The sequence below is a fragment of the Polypterus senegalus genome, chromosome 6, assembly GCF_016835505.1.
Source record: "Polypterus senegalus isolate Bchr_013 chromosome 6, ASM1683550v1, whole genome shotgun sequence".
In the NCBI taxonomy this organism is placed as follows: Eukaryota; Metazoa; Chordata; class Cladistia; order Polypteriformes; family Polypteridae; genus Polypterus; species Polypterus senegalus.
In genome coordinates this window covers 81,643,940-81,661,536 of record NC_053159.1, presented here as the reverse complement: position 1 = coordinate 81,661,536, position 17,597 = coordinate 81,643,940, and the positions used below count along the sequence as shown (strand labels likewise).

General features: G+C 37.1%; 1 protein-coding gene across 2 annotated transcripts in view; it reads left to right on the top strand.

The window, feature by feature from the left end:
• The window catches only part of gpbar1 (G protein-coupled bile acid receptor 1), a 29,369-nt gene extending 12,247 nt beyond the window's left edge, over positions 1-17,122 (top strand). For both annotated transcript variants that reach the window (XM_039756421.1, XM_039756422.1), the window contains 2 exons: positions 14,201-14,340; positions 15,382-17,122. In XM_039756421.1, coding sequence (XP_039612355.1) covers positions 15,433-16,401 — 969 coding nt within the window. In that variant the 5' untranslated portion in view covers positions 14,201-14,340; positions 15,382-15,432 and the 3' untranslated portion in view covers positions 16,402-17,122. The remainder of the gene's footprint in view (positions 1-14,200; positions 14,341-15,381) is intronic.
• The last annotated feature ends 475 nt before the right edge of the window (positions 17,123-17,597 follow it).

Genomic DNA, 17,597 nt, shown 5'->3' with positions numbered 1-17,597 from the left:
CCAAAATCCTCCTTACGCAGCATGCGTTTTGGAACCAGTTTTAAAACTCAGAAACAATTTTGTAGATAGTCACACATTCAGTTCACATGAGGTGACACCTCTAGTGACAGTGGAGTGACAAGAGTTTAGCGAATGTTCTTAAATATGACTAGCATTCTATATAAAACTCATTGCCCCCAAAGCACACGTGTTCCTCCATCAGCCACTGTCTTTGAGCCATTTAATTGATAATGCCAAGCAAACCCCTACTTAATGAAACAAGATTATGCCTGTTTTGGTTATTCCTTTATTTTTCTTATATTTATAATGTTTTAAACTTGTATGTATTCATTTTTTCTTGTAAAAAGATATTCTTTGTATCTCTTAATTATTTATTGCTGCAGTTATTTAATTATTTCTACAACCTCCTTAACAGGTATCCTGCACCCAGTAAGTGCTACCCACTAATAAAAAAAATTCTTGGGATAACCCAGCATTCTGTTAATAATTCATGCATTTTATTGTGTCTAATTGATTACTGTGATGTGTTACTTTAAGGAAGTAGGAAATCATTCTCCCCAGTTGCTGCAGTTATTACAACATGCCACAACAAAAAATAGGAAGTGTTAGTTAATTGTAGTTCTCATTTTTTGATAGTAAACCTTTACATTTAAAACTAATTTTGAAATGTTACTACTCACACATGTCTCTGAATGCTTTAGCTTTCTTTTACACTTTATCTCATGGAATTCATTAATACTCAATATCAGAATGCATTAAGTTAAGCTCACTTAATACTTAAAACATTTTACAATATGTGCTCTACATGGTAAAGTCGGTGAATGGTTTCAGAATTTATAACAGACATTATTTAAGCATATACCATTTTTTGCTAAGTCAAGGGGAGAGGGAAAACCTAACCATAACTCTCAATGCATTTTTTTTACGTGAAAACTATTATTTGTTTCAAGTTGTTTCTGATTTCAGTCTGTACAAGTGTAATCTTTCTTATCTGTCACTGCAGTGCTGTCTAAGTTGAAATCCAGAAGACCTAAAGCCATTCTTGTATAATATCACTCTGAAGCTCAAGATTTCATTGCACATCTGTCTCAAACATTCATATATTAAAGGACAAGAGACCCCAGTCTTTTGGTTGTTTTTTTTTTTTGCATTACTGTATTTGAATGTCTGTGCCATTCTCTGTGAATCCTCTGTCAGCTTATTCACAATATGTAGGAGGTGAGTCCCAAAAAATAGACTCATTGCTTTCACTCACAGGTGTAAATTCACAAACTCATGTTATTCTCTTTTGTTTTCAGACTACCCTGTATGCCCTGGCAATTGTAATACTTTCATTTGTACTTGTGACAAAACTGTGTAAGGCAGATATTTAGATATCCTGCTTCTTCATCCCATGATTAACAAACCCTATTGTTGGAATATGCAGAGAAAATTCTATTTATGATTACTGCTGTTAAGCTATTTCAGAATATTGAACCATGATTTGTTTATGGCATGCATTTTAGTAAACAGTCTCTGTTAAAGTAAGCCTTGCTATATTCATAATGGGCTTTTTTGATTAAGACAAATAAATTTACCAGAAATCATCAGATGAAGGCAGTTAGTTTAAGTGTTCCCTTGACAGTTTTAAGAAAGTAAAAATTATTCTTTTACATTGTTTGAATAAAATGACAGGGACTTTGGGTTGTTTCAAAGTAAATTTACATCTGAGTTTACATCTTGCCTGAAGAAGGGGCCTGAGTTGCCTCGAAAGCTTGCATATTGTAATCTTTTTAGTTAGCCAATAAAAGGTGTCATTTTGCTTGGCTTTTCTCTAAAGTAAATTTAGAAAACATAGATACTCCTTTCATTGTAACTTAAATGGAGCTGGTTGGCTGGAAGGAATAATGTTGAAGATGTTGGCAAGGGCACAAAAGTGTCCTTGGTTAAATTTGACTGAGAAACAATCACTGGTGAATGGAGAGCACCTTTACATGGTAGTGTGTGTGTGTGTGTGTGTGTGTGTGTGTGTGTGTGTGCGCAAGTGTTGGTCAACTGGATGCTTAAAGAAGACCAACAATATTTCCCCAGAATGCTAGACAGGACCAGATAAGGCCAACAAGGAACTGTTGGGAACCTTTTAATGACAGAAGAGGACACGGATCCCAAAAACTACAATGCGTACCTATCAGCTTCTTGGGGGGTTCCTGAGTACTAGAGGTGGGGTAAAACATCAATACCTTATAGCAGTGCTTCTCAACCCTTTTGGTGTTGTGATTCATTTTTTTACCATGCAAGTGGCTCTGGTGAATTGAAAGTGATTGTGGGATGGGGTTAGGGGAGTAGTGGCATCTCACTCATGACCCCCCGAAATTCACTACAAATGTAAAGAATAGCAACTCACAACCCACCGGCAGCAGCCTGCAGTTCAGTGGTTGAGAAACAGTGCATTGGAGTATTAAAAGTATGTTTTTGTGATGATATACTGTATCATCAGTAGAACAAACAAATATCAGAATTGTTTTCCTCGCTATATAGGTAAGATACACTAAGTCTATGCAGCAGTTGTAACATTTGTGATGTGGCATCTTTTGGAATAAAAAAAAAAGTTGCATTTTATTAGCTCATGAACAAGAAATTCAATCTGATAGTCAATTACTGCAAAGGTCACCACTGCTGCAGAGATTTCTGTACCAAATTCTCTATCAACATTTATGTGTCAAGTCTTTGTTCATTTTTTCTTTCATAATCTTAAAGGAAAAGAAGTAGTTGAAAATAAAGCATTTAGTTTCCATGCATTGTCCAGGGCAAACTCGCAGGATCAGTTGAAGGCAGATTTATACTGAATTTAGAATTCATATACTGAGAAAATGTAAAGGCAAGATAGTGTAAATGAACTGAAATCATTACACACATTCAGATACAGACTGGCTCCCTTTGAAATTTGTTTGCTTTTTCCCTTCTGACCAAATTTCAACGCCACTTTAAAAGAATGTTTACTCCATAATTAATTAACACAGAACATTATCAGTACTTAAGAATGACTAGTGTTCAGCATGTTTTTGCTTATCTATACATTTTGCTAAGGACATTTAACAGCAATGTACATTTATACAGCACAAGTAATTTTAAATAAACATTTATATACAGTATATTCAAAAGTACTAATGTCAAGTTATTGATTGTCAGCTTTTCCACAAAAGGGCTCATCTGACTAGGACTTACTCAGACAAAAGGGTCAGTTATATATCAATCTGTAGTATGCACTATAACTGAATATTCACAGTATTATTGTGAAGATTGATTGACATTTGAAATCTATTTCTTTTATTTAAACATATTAACTGTGAAAGATTGAGCAAAGTGTTTTTCTGATTATGTTGCAATAGATTGAAATGTTTGTCTACAGGGGTATGGTTAAATTAAAGCTTCACTCAGTATGGGATAAATTGCAGTATATTTTCAGAATCAAAACACAACCCCTTATATAGTGAAAACATTTTGAAAAATCACATTATATTATCATATAAAGTATTGGTATTATATTATATTGGTGTCCCCAACAATTCACATGTCTCCTGGGTATCACAAGTTTTACAGGATGTTTGTGACCCTAAAGTGATTTTTGGGATGGCCCAGAAATCTCATTTATCTGAGCCTTAAAGAAGGATAGTTGGAGCAAAGGGTTCATTAGTAAAAGGGTAGAGAGGCCATGTGTTCTATAGAAACATTGTGAGAAAGATAAAGATAAAAACAGTGAAGGAACAGAAAGTTAAAAGTTGTCTTTTGATTTTTGAAAATGGCTCATGGTGTAAGGCAAATCAAGTGGCTCTAGAAGATCACTAATAGAAAAAGTATTCCTACAACACCTTTAGAAGACAGGATAGCTATACAGAGAAGTTATTCACACCAGGAACTGTAAATGATGCTCCATCTCAGGTACAGAAAATGCTGCAGCTGATGGTATGTTACTTGTATTTTACCATCAGATTGACATGGGAGTTCAAGGGACACAGTGCAGATGTTGAAATGTGCACGTTGTTGTGTTTTTTTTTTGTTTTTTGATTCCTCTTAATATTTAATGTTTTGTTACAATTATTGTTCCTTCCAATCTGTGTTTTCTGTAGTTGATAGTGTAGCTCCCTTATTAGAGATGGTATTCTTCATAGCCTTTGTGTCTGAAGTCAAATATCAACTACAGAGGAAACAGGTTTACACAGGTAATGGTAGTATTCCTGGTGGCTTTTCCTCACATTAACTAACTTATGTATGTACAGTACTCTGTAACAGGATGATGTCCTCTACATCAGCCGTTTTGTCTTATTACCAGTGTTTGCCTGGAGTATTTTTTGGTTTTCAAAGCAGCTCTGTGTTAATGCCAGTCACTAAAGAGAAACAAATGCTTTCAGTAATGATCAGGTTGTTTTTTTTTTTTTACAAAACATGGGAGAACATTTAATTTCTCATCAATAATAAGTTATGTTTTTTCTTTTTTTATGCACTATGTGTTTTCAAAGTTCTTAGCTGAATATTTAGTCAGCTTCCAGCTTCCACCTTCAACCAGCTTCCTTCACTGGGTGAGTTGCACACCCAACTGTTTAGATCATGAAGTGTTTATTTCCTCTCTGATGCTTGTGTCATTTCAGAACTTAAACTAGAAATATTTTTGGAACAATTAAGCTGAACGTTAGAGACATTAGTCTTTCAGCCAGGCATTTTAAAGCAGATAACAAAAGGGATGATAAATGGGAAGCAAGTGTTTATTTTAGAAATTTCTTCCCCAGCGAAAATCTTTCAGCTTGTTTACATGTGCCTGCAAATGTTAGCATATGTTATGTTTAACACTAATCTTTCCTTTTATCTTTTCTTATGAAACTTTATTTATAATATCAAGTATATTTACAGAATCAATTTCTATGATGGTATTTTAACCATGCGTCAGAAATATTAAATTTAATGAGTCAATAAAAAAGTAATATTAAGCATGATATTATGTCCAAGGTGGAAAATAGATTAGTACTGCCTATTACAAAATAGCATAGATGCTTGTCATCAAATTAAAGGAAGTTCATCATCAAAATTCAATTGTGACACTTTTCTGTTAGCAGACTATTGTTAAAAAATGGCATTGTGTGTAAACTAACCATATTGATTACTTTTGTTAATTCTATTTATTTTGGGCATAAGCTTCAGTAAGATCTGTTCATAAATTGTTACACAAATGAAAACAAAAGTAGATAGAATAGCTGGAGAAAAAACAGTTTTTGTTAAGTTTGCCATAGGAGGGAAGCAATTAGAACAATTAGAACAATCTAGACGAGAACAGGCCATTCAGCCCAACAAAGCTCGCCAGTCCTATTCACTTGCTTCCTCCAAGAAAACATCAAGTCGAGTTTTGAAAGTCCCTAACGTCTTACTGTCTACCACACTACTTGGTAACTTATTCCAAGTGTCTATCGTTCTTTGTGTAAAGAAAAACTTCCTAATGTTTGTGCGAAATTTACCCTTAACAAGTTTCCAACTGTGTCCCCGTGTTCTTGATGAGCTCATTTTAAAATACAAGTCTCGATCCACTGTACTAATTCCCTTCATAATTTTAAACACTTCAATCATGTCACCTCTTAATCTTCTTTTGCTTAAACTGTAAAGGCCCAGCTCTTTTAATCTTTCCTCATAATTCAACCCCTGTAGACCTGGAATCAGCCTAGTCGCTCTTCTCTGGACCTTTTCTAGTGCTGCTATGTCCTTTTTGTAGCCTGGAGACCAAAACTGCACACAGTACTCAAGATGAGGCCTCACCAGTGCATTATAAAGGTTGAGCATAACCTCCTTGGACTTGTACTCCACAGATCGTGCTATATAACCTAACATTCTGTTAGCCTTCTTAATGGCTTCTGAACACTGTTTGGAAGTTGATAGCTTGGAGTCCACTATGACTCCTAAATCCTTCTCATAAGGTGTACTCTCGATTTTTCGACCGCCCATTGTGTATTCAAACCTAATATTTTTACTTCCTATGTGTAATACTTTACATTTACTGACATTAAATTTCATCTGCCACAAATCTGCCCAAGCCTGTATGCTATCCAAGTCCTTCTGTAATGATATAACGGATTCCAAATTATCTGCTAATCCACCTATCTTGGTATCATCTGCAAACTTAACCAGCTTGTTACTTATATTCCTATCTAAATCATTTATATATATTAAAAATAGCAGCGGCCCTAGCACTGACCCCTGTGGAACACCACTCTTAACATCAGCCAGTTCTGATGAGGTTCCTCGCACCATCACCCTCTATTATTATAGCAAACCATTTAATACAGTGTAATCAATCCATGCCTGCCTTCCTGTATGCTGGATTAAAGAAGCTGACATTACAAAACCTTACTCTTTTCTCAAGGTAGAACATTCCCCATTTTTTGGCTACAGAAGTCCAAACCTACATTGTGGTGGGTTGTTAGAAGAGGCATTGATTACGTATTGAAGGAATTTTCTTTGGAGTGCAACATGTCAATCTTTTTTGTTCTGCCAGTTTTGTTTTCTGCCGGTAGATGTTTCTTGTGGTCGTAGACCTAAGCATTAACATTTGCAGTGCATGTCTACTGTAATGGAGTTTGTAATGCATGTAGTAAATATGGATTTGTCATTTAAACAGACTTCTCTTAAAAGTCATCAAAATATTATGGACGATAAGTGCAACCAAAATGGTGTATCAGAAACATTTGTAGTAATAAAATGCATTGCTACAAATGTTTGTAATGTGCCGTTTATTGCAATGACAAATGCAATGCATATGCCTCTGTTATATGCTGTTTGGTATGGAATTCTTAAAAGCAGTGTTAATGTTTGTGATACACCATCTGTTGGAATGACAAATGCAATACATTTTATTACTTCAGATATTTATGATGTGCCATCTGTTGGAATGACAGAGACATGGCCCAGACTGACATATTGATACACAAGTACGCAGACACTTGTCCTTTTATTAAAGTGGATTCTAAAATAGATAAAGATACAGGGGAAGCTCAGGAGTGTGCAGGTAAGCGGCCAGCATTAAGATGCCGATCAGGCACAAGGGGCTGTAGGAGCAAATAATGTAGTAAAGTTTTATTCATTTGTTTATTTTAGATTAAACAGTCCTTAGCGGTCCAGAGGTAGAATAGTAAAGTGGGCGACGGCTTAAGGGTTCATTAATACGGGGGAATACAAACAGTGTGAGTGGAGAGCTTATTAGTAAGAGGAGTGCAAAGTTAGGAGAAGAGACAGAGAAAAGTAAAGTAACCTCATAGAAAGACGAATAGCAGGCAGCAGAGAGGGAGAACAGTAGAGGATCTTAACGGGAAAAGGTGTAAAATATCTGTAGAAGATCTTAGTGTTACCATATAAGTTAAGGAGCAGCTGAAAGAAGAAGAAGAAATTTTAAGAAAAGAAAAAAAGTTAAGGCAGTTTAGTAATCCCAAATCAAATTTTAATAATGATGATGGTTTAGAAGAGCCAGTTGTCTATGAGGGCTACATCTGCAAGAGATGCCAGCTGATCCAGCACCTCGAGCTCAGGGTTGCTGAACTAGAGGAGGAGTTGGCTGACCTGCGTTGTAATAGAGAATTGGAAGATTTGGCCCAGGTGTCCTTTAGAGAGATAGTGTTCATCCCCAAGGTGGCGCGGGAGGAGATTCCAGACCAGACAGGTAGGAATAGGTGGGTCACGGTCACAAGGAGTAAGGTAAAGGGTGCACACTGTCCGGGGGTATCAACCCCAGAAATAGAAGTGTCAAACCATTATCATGTCTTTGCGAAGCTGGACGGTGACTCTGATAATTCTGAGGTGGTAGGCAGGGATGAGGAGCCCCAACGGGCCACCTCAAAACCATTTCCCAAAAAGAGACAGATAGTGATAGTTGGGGACTCAATCATTAGGGGGATTGAAGCGCCGGTGTGCTCCAGAGAGAGAGAGAGTCTCGCACGGTGTGTTTTTGGGAGACCTCCCCGGAAGGGTGGATAGGCTCTTGGCCAGAGCGGGGGTGGATCCAGTTGTCATTGTCCATGTTGGAACAAATGACATACATAAGGGTAGTCTGTCTGTTCTGCGATCCAAATTCAAAGAATTAGGTGCCAAGCTGAGGAGCAGAACTGACAATATATATAAATGATTTAGATAGGAATATAAGTAACAAGCTGGTTAAGTTTGCACATGATACCAAGATAAATGGACTAGCAGATAATTTGGAATCCGTTATAGTATTACAGAAGGACTTGGATTACATATAGAATTGGGCAGATTTGTGGCAGATGAAATTTAATGTCAGTAAATGTAAAGTATTACACATAGGAAGTAAAAATGTTAGGTTTGAATACACAATGGACGGTCGGAAAATCGAGAGTACACCTTATGAGAAGGATTTAGGAGTCATAGTGGACTCTAAGCTATCGACTTCCCAACAGTGTTCAGAAGCCATTAAGAAGGCTAACAGAATGGTAGGATATATAGCACGATGTGTGGAGTACAAGTCCAAGGAGGTTATGATCAACCTTTATAATGCACTGGTGAGGCCTCATCTTGAGTACTGTGTGCAGGTTTGGTCTCCAGGCTACAAAAAGGACATAGCAGTGCTAGAAAAGGTTCAGAGAAGAGCAACTAGGCTGATTCCAGGGCTACAGGGGTTGAATTATGATGAGAGATTAAAAGAGCTGAGCCTATACAGTTTAAGCAAAAGAAGATTAAGAGGTGACATGATTGAGGTGTTTAAAATTATAAAGGGAATTAGTACAGTGGATCGAGACTGTTATTTTAAAATGAGTTCAAGAACACGTGGACACAATTGGAAACTTGTTAACAGTAAAGGATGTAATTTTTACACAAAGAACGATAGACACTTGGAATAAGCTACCAAGTAGTGTGGTAGACAGTAAGAAGTTAGGGATTTTCAAAACTCGACTTGATGTTTTCTTGGAAGAAATAAGTGGATAGGGCTGGTGAGCTTTGTTGGGCTGAATGGCCTGTTCTCGTCTAGAGTGTTCTAATGTTCATTGTAACCATTGAGTTAAGAATGGGATAGTGAGACCTTGGTGGATGGTTCTTATCAGATCTCTAGCCTGTGTCCTGACTTTTTAGAGATAGGGGAACTTTTTCAGAGGTGAACTGGGAGATACATATAAAACCAAAACAAAACAAAATAAAAAACATAGCAACCCAAACAAGTTGAAAGGCAAGAATCAAAGTCAAAACCAAGAAATATGTATGAAAAAAGTAGCGATTAAATGTTTTGTTTTTAAGATATTGAATCTGCAGGTTGAAAAGGGAAATTAGCTCTTATCTGGCCTTTTATCCCAGCTGCTGAAACTGAAGGTCACGACCTCGTAGGTCACATCTTTAGTAAAATGGAACGAGTTCCTAACGATGGATCCAACATTTTCGCCAATATGAAAACTTGAAAGTGGCATTGAAGATGGTAAACTCTGTCATAAGAATTAAACCTAATCATGACAGTCTGTTTAATAAAATGTAGCATCAATGGTTTAGGGGTAATGCAAGATGTTTTAATTACATATGATTACATACATTGATGCTTAAGAAATATAGTGTTTATGATGTCTAATATAAACCTAACTTTTATCATATATTGTCAAGAACAGTAAATATCAAAGGAATTAGTAATTTACTATTTGTTTTGTCACTTTTAAAACCTTCTGTTAGTGTCCATTTTAAAATGTGTTGAATGTTTTCTTCTTGGTCAAGTCTTTGTTTTTTGGGGGGGCTTTCCTTGTTATTGCAATGTCACTCTGTTATCTACACTAATAAAAGGCAAAGCACTCACTGACTGACTCACTGACTGACTGACCCACTCATCACTAATTCTCCAATTTCCCGTATAGGTAGAAGGCTGAAATTTGGCAGGCTCATTCCTTACAAGATACTTGCAAAAGTTAAGCAGGTTTCATTTCGAAATTCTACCCGTAACGGTCATAACTGACTCCTACTTACGTACATATATACATCCATAGCCTGCAGCTCGGTTGCCATGTGAGGCGCCGTTGGGTCCCCCATCCCCATGCCTCCTACGTAATTGACTGCATGCCCATATAAGGCTGTCCTTCGCTCCGGTCTCTTTATTCCCTTCTTTGCTTCGCCACGGTATTCACGTCTCCCTGCTGATAACTGCAGCCTTTTTATTTAATCCACAGCTTCTCCGCTGTTTTATTGTTTGTTTATTAAGATTATAGTTATCGTGTTGGTATTTTAGACTTCGTTTACTGTTCAGGTACCCATTTCCTTACAGTGTTGCGTCCCCTATCACCACACTTCCCACGTAGTTGGCTGCCTGCCTATGTTGCATCCCCCATCCCTATGCCTCCCATGTAATTGACTGCCTGCCCATATAAGGCCGTCCTTCGCTCCAGTCTCTTCATTCCCTTCCTTGGTTTGCCCGCTCCGGTCTCTTTATTCCCTTCTTTGCTTCTCCACGGTATTCACGTTTCCCTGCTGATAACTGCAGCCTTTTTATTTAATCCACGGCTTCTCCGCTGTTTTATTGTTCGTTTATTACGGTTATAGTTATTGTGTAGGTATTTTAGACTTAGTTTACTGTTCAGGTACTCATTTCCTTGCGGTGTTGCGTCCCCCATTACCACGCCTCCCACATAGTTGGATGCCTGCCTATTTTGCATCCCCCATCTCCACGCCTCCCATGTAATTGACTGCTTGCCCATATAAGGCCGTCCGTCGCTCCGGTCTCTTCATTCCCTTCCTTGGTTTGCCACGGTATTCACGTCTCCCTGCTGATAACTGCTGCCTTTTTATTTAATTTGTGGCTTCTCCGCTGTTTTATTGTTCATTTATTACGATTATAGTTATTGTGTAGGTATTTTAGACTTGCTTTACATTGTTCAGGTATCCATTTCCTTTATCATTCCAACCGTACCCCCATTATCATGTCTGTCGAGGTGATCACCATTGATCAAAGAACTATCACTTACCGAGTGGTTTCCATGCCCGGAGATGGCGCCTGCCTTTTCCATTCTCTGTGTTACATATTGCATGGACATATCAGGCTCACTCTTGATATCCGGTGGAACATTGTGTCTTATGTATTGAATGACTGGGACAGGTTCAAGGTGTGGACTGATGACGGTACAGGAGATAATTATACTACACAGGAGCACTATAAGAGTGAAATGCTTAAGCCCTTCACCTATGGTTCTGCATGTGAGTTGATGGCTGCCGCTGAATTGTTCGGTTGTCACTTTCAAGTGTACCGAAGTGGCCAAATATTTTACACCTTTGGAGAACCGCCAATGCCTCTTAAACATCTTAGATTCACAGGTGATGATTTGAGTAGTGGACACTTTGATGTTTATGAATGTTTCAACCCTCAAAAGCTGGATAAGAAGTTATTGATGAAACCGGTTGTATGCTTACATCGCTTGACAGATGCCGAATGTCACTTCAACACAAGTCCTGCAAATACTAACATAATTGAACCAAACCATGAAACTCAAACCGATTATGACAGCAGCAATCCAAGCTGTGAGAAAACAGTAAAAAGGGGGCGTGTCAGGCATTGTGGTACATTTTCTGATGCAGCTAGACGGAAACAAATTCATGACACTGCTGCCAAATACTCTCAGAATAATCCAGAAGTTAATAGACACGCTGTCGCTAAATACTCACCGGTAAATCCACAAGTACATAGAGATGCTGTCGCTAAATACTCGCAGGCAAATCCACAAGTTCACACTCATAACAGTGACACAACAATTACATTGACAATCTTGTTACGTTATTTTTAAAATGTTTCCTTTTCTTTTTCATAACTTCTTTAACACACTACGTCTCTGCTGCGAAGTGCAGGTATTTTGCTAGTTGTTTAATAAGCCTATATCCACTTTTATCATAATGAACTAAAACCATGAGAATGTAAAGATGATTTATATATGGCAGTCGTAATAAAACTGGCTGAATTAGCTCTACACCTTTTGGAGATCACTTTGTGGTCCACTTAGCATTTTGGTACATAACCCTCTCAGATTGATTTGATCTACTTTAGGGATGAGGTGGTGCCAGTGCTCAGCTTGATGGCATTGGAAATAAGGCAGGCAGTCACAGACTTCTCTTAACAGTCATTAAATTATTTTGGATGTCAAGTGCAAATAAAATGGTGAAAATTCAGATCTCATGGTCTTTTATATATAGTCATTATTCCTAAAATCAACAATAAATATTTTATAGGCTGACTATTCAGAAGTTGTTTTGTGTTCACTGTGACCCTGACTTAGATTAAGCAGGCTCAGTCAATGATGAATGGATGGTTGGAGATGCTGTGGTTCACTGATGTTCATGGTGATCTTTCTCACTCCCACTCTGGTAAACTTCATCCTTAAAGGGGGGACATATTTTCTTCACCTTCAAATACAGTGATAACAAACATTAGGTCTGTCACCCAAGCTCCATGGGAGGTGGAATCCACACAATTGAATTTGAATTAATGTATTAAATTTCTTTGAATTTTTGCAAGGGAGTATACCACAACTGAATTGCCTAAGGTGTTTGTTAGGTGTTAATGTTCACCTACCACTGTTCTTCGCATGGCTCAATGCATGTCTTGGAATCAACGTAAAAACTCAAAAACAATCTTGTAGTAAATCGCATACTGTGAATCATTTGTGGTGACAGCTCCAGCAAGCGATGAGTGCCAAGATGGTCATATCTGCAGTACTCAAATGTGGCATGTTGTCTGTGTAAAACTCATTGCAAGTTGTTTCAAAAAGCAAATCTGACAATGTGTTTAGGCAATAACATGGTTTTCCGATTCACCACAAAACAATTGCATTCTTGCAATTCTCACCCACATTCAATTTAATGAACAGCAAACAGCACTGTTTTGACCTCGTAATTAGTATGACAATTTAGAAAATGCGATTCATTGTGAATTTTATTTTCTTTTGTATTGGCATACCTTTTGTGAATGTGATTTAGTTTAAAATTTACATGTATGCTTTTTCTGGTGACACTGTGGTACAGTGGTAGTGCAGCTGCCTTGCAGCAAGGAGATCAATGATTACATGCTCTACCCTCCCTATGTGGAGTTTAGATGTTCTCCCTCTGTCTGCGTGGGTTACATCCACATGTCCAGTGATACGCAGGTTAGGTGAATTGGCAATGCTAAATTGGCCTTGGTGTGTGTGTGTTTGCCCTGCAGTGGACTGGTGGTCTGTCCACGGTTTGTCTCTGCCTTGCACTCTGTTAAATTGTTACATTCAAAATCTGCAGCTATGCAGTTTTCCCTACTAAATTAATGTTTGCCAAAGCGTTTTGACATAAGACACCATTTATTATCAGGAAGCAGGTACAGGCTTTTACTTATACAAATTATGAGTCATCTCAATCACAGTTTCAGAAATTATTCATGCTTAACGGTTGAAAGGTTTTATTCACCCAGTCCTGCTCTAAATTAACCTAACAAGTGTCAAGTTCGGTTGTGTCAAAGGCTAGTACAGGTTATACTGTATCTGCCAACTTTCATTTTACAAAACTTAGTTTTAGTTTTGCTTAAACTTGTATTACATTATAAATTGTACTGGTATGTTTAACCTACCATTTAGATTTAGGAAGTATTATTTTGCAAATCTTATGTTTAAAGTACAGTGCATTTTGTATAATATAAATTCATGTTATTTTGTAATCATGTCATTGTTAAAGGAATATAATGACAAAAAGCTACAGATGCCTCCTTAGCACTATGTATTTATTTTTATTTTTTTAAATTAATTTTATTGAAATCACACAACATTCCACACAAATAGATCAATTTTACAAGAATAGAATTGAAAACAAATCAACCTCCAGCCTTGAGAAAGAGAGGATGTATTTATAATTACTTGTGAAGATGCTATTTTTGGAGTGACTCTGTATTGAAATATTGTCTGTTGATTATATATGCTGAAGATGATTGTTCTTTTACTTGAGCTTTCATGTTTGAACTCATTTAGGCTCTCCTTTAGCAGGAGTCTGTTGCTTTCCATTTTGGGGCTTGTATTTAACTGTTGTCAAGTGACATCGGTAGTATGCCTCTTTGTACTGTTTATTCTCTGCAACTAGGATTTGGAGATGTTGCAATGCAGCAAACCAAGCACTTACCATTTCATTTCCCTTACTGAGTTTGCCATTTCTTGTCATTTTTTCCATTAATCTAAGTGTATTTGCAATTTTTTCCTTGCAGGATTTCGAGGACCGAATTTGACAGCAATAGCAGGAGCAAACCCCAGATATCAACATTATTCCAGGCCATCCCATACTGCAATGTCACTTATAGAGGCTACCAGTGACATCTTTTGACTTAAAGAGCCTTGAAGGAACAATGTAAGACTGTCCTCATTGCTTGAATTGTCTGTTTGGAATGAAGAACACATAAGCACCCATGCTTATTTTTGTCACACTTTAGTTATTCCACCTGAAACATTAGTCAGTATAATTTCAGTGTAAATATGCACTATTGTGGTATTGTCTAATGTGAGTGTTAGCAATTGTGAAATAACTTTCTCAGTATTATTCAATACCAACTAATAATGATGTTTAAGTGTTTTCAGAAAATGAATGCATGGAAGGAAACAATATATATATATATATATATATATATATATATATATATATATATATATATATATATATATATATATATATATATATATATATATATATATATATATATATATATACAGTATATATGCATATATATATATACAGTATATATGCATATATATACCTAACTTACTGTATGCTGTATGAAATTAACATTAATATATTAAAATAATTAAAGTTTTCTTAATTAAAATTAAGTTTTTTAGAAAAAGCATGAGTTACTTTGCATCTTCCTCAGATTAAAATATATATTTCTCAACTGTTCATATACTCAGTTTTAAACTTACAATGAAACTATAACTGTTGCTAACTTTGTGCAGGAGAGTATTTTTAAAGCATGTACTACGTTTTTGGATTGCTCTGTTTGAGGGTTATGACTACATTTTTCTCACCCTTCACCCCACTGAGTAAAGGTCTGATGACATTCTACTTATATTGCACATACACACATTGTTGTAAGAAGTCCAAACCATTGTCACCACAACGTCACACAGAGCTGATATATAAAAAAAAAAAAACTTTTGTAGGCTAATATGATTGTTTCATTTTGCAGCTTGGATGTAAACCAAATGCGATACAGTTGTAGATAAGTAAATATCAGTGGGTTGTTGATATGATATTAATTATCTGATGCAAATTTCCTCACATAAATGTTTTTCTTTATATTAAGTAATTTTTAGATTTTCCTCTTTTAACTCTCCTTAAACCGAGAGAGCTGAACAATGACTGTTACTCTTAAGCTTCTCTTTTTTGCTGTTTCAGAAGACATCAGACTCTGAAGAAACCATGGGAAGCATGAGGCTCTGGTAAACCATGTCCTCTAAACACAACAGTACGGACAGTACGGGCAATGATAAGACTAGCCAAATACTTGTTAGGGCTATCAGCTACCCTCTTTCTGCTGTTATTATTTTTGCCAACTTGTTTATCATAACCGGAATCATCTGTAACAGAAAGCTGCACAATACCACCAATTACTTCTTCCTCAGTTTACTGCTGGCTGACATTGGAATGGGAATCGCTCTACCCTTCATATCAAGTCTAAGTTTGCAGCATGAAGTGGATTTTGTGTCCTGCCTAGCTCTGTACATCTGCCCCAATTTCTTCTTTTTATCCCTTCTTTTCAATTTAGTCATGGTACACTACGAGCGGTACCAATGTATTATCTATCCTTTGCATTACAGACAAAAGTGGGTAAACCGTTGTTTCTTTCTAGCTCTGGCCTCAGTATGGATTCTGCCTCTGTGTTTTGCTTCTTTGCCTGCCTTTGGATGGAATGATTGGAAAGAATACAATGAAAGTGAAGTCTGTTCATATAAAGTAGTTTTCCAAACTGCATTTGTCTATCTTGAGGTATACGGTATTGTAATCCCAGCTATACTATCTATTATCTACATGACAGGCAAAATAATGTGGGTTGCAAGAAGGCAGCTTAAAATCATCTGTAAATTTCACAGAGCTGTGAAACGGGATCAGCCTTCTGAAGAAGAGCGCAAAATGAACCTGAGGTATGCTAAAAATCTGGTCTCTCTAACTCTGATTTTTATAGTATTTTGGGTTCCATATATTGTTTTCATCCATGTGTCCCTGGATGCAATGAGAAATGGAAAAGATGATCCCAAAAAGCAAATTATTTTTTCCAGTGTTGGAATAGGAAGTATGGCTTTAATACCATTGGTACTTGGAATCGGAAATCATCAGTATACTGCTCCAATACAAAACATTTTCTACAAACTTAAGGACAGATGTGTGAAAAAAAAAGACACAGATATACAGCTTTGAAAACAGTGGAATATCCATCTGTCCTTTTTGTAAACCCTCTTTTCCAGAGCAGGTTTGAGCCTATCCCAGCAAGCATTCGGCACAAGGCAGGAACAAGGACACGGTGCTAGCAATTCTAGACTCTGGAATATACTACTTTTCATTTTCTGCATACATAATCTAGTTCTTTCATATAAACCTGGACACATTTGCAGAGGTGATTTCTGTCAAAATTTGTGTTGTGGTAATAGATCTGTTAATGCTCTAAAAAGATGTATATTTTTTCATAATACATTCATGTCATAAAAATTATGAATTATTTTAAATGTGAATTGCCAATTTTAAAGGGAAAATCCTTCTCCTGATACCTTTAGGACAGTGGATCTGTTTCTTTGATTTTTGATTAAGTGCCGTTAAGTCACATTAGTGGTTTTCTCTGTCTGTCTCCCAGAAGACCTCTCTGTTATGTGAACACAACAACAAGGCTTTTCTACATGCTTGTAAGATTCCCTGACCTGAAACTCCTTATCTTTTTTCAGGCAGACACTTGTGGTGATATTCACTGTTGCATAGACAACACAAAAATCAAGACAGAGCAGTGATAGACCAGAGCCCATAGATCTTTTTAACACACACACTGTAATATGATGGATTTTGACTTAGCGGAATTCAGTAGATGAGGGAGCGTCAGTTACGGCACTACTGCCATGTGGTGCGATTCCCTGAGGGTGAGCCAGCTCGTAGGATCCTTATTGTTGGGGACCCGAGTGGCTAGACCAGGCCAAGGGGTCGCCCACGTAACACCTGGCTGCAACAGATAGAAGGTAATTTCCGGAGGGTGGGACTGGACCGCATGTCTGCCTGGAGCGTTGTCAACCAGGATTCTGAGCTGTTTCATCACATGGTGGGTGTGGCAACGCACTGTACCGGTGCATGCTCCCCAACTTGACTTGACTTTTCAATGTAAAACTACTCGTGGTGTTACTTGACCCAAGAATGACAAAGGTGGACAAATAAATCGAAAAGACACAAAATGATCATTAGTGATATTTTTTACATTTTCTGATAGCTTTAGCAGTGTGATATCAGTCGTCCAGCCTCACACAGCTTTAATCCAGGGTATAGCTGCATGATCACAGGGTCCACTACACCCACACTTACACTCATACTGGGGTCAGTTTGAAATTTCCAGTCAACCTAATGTGTATGATTTTTGG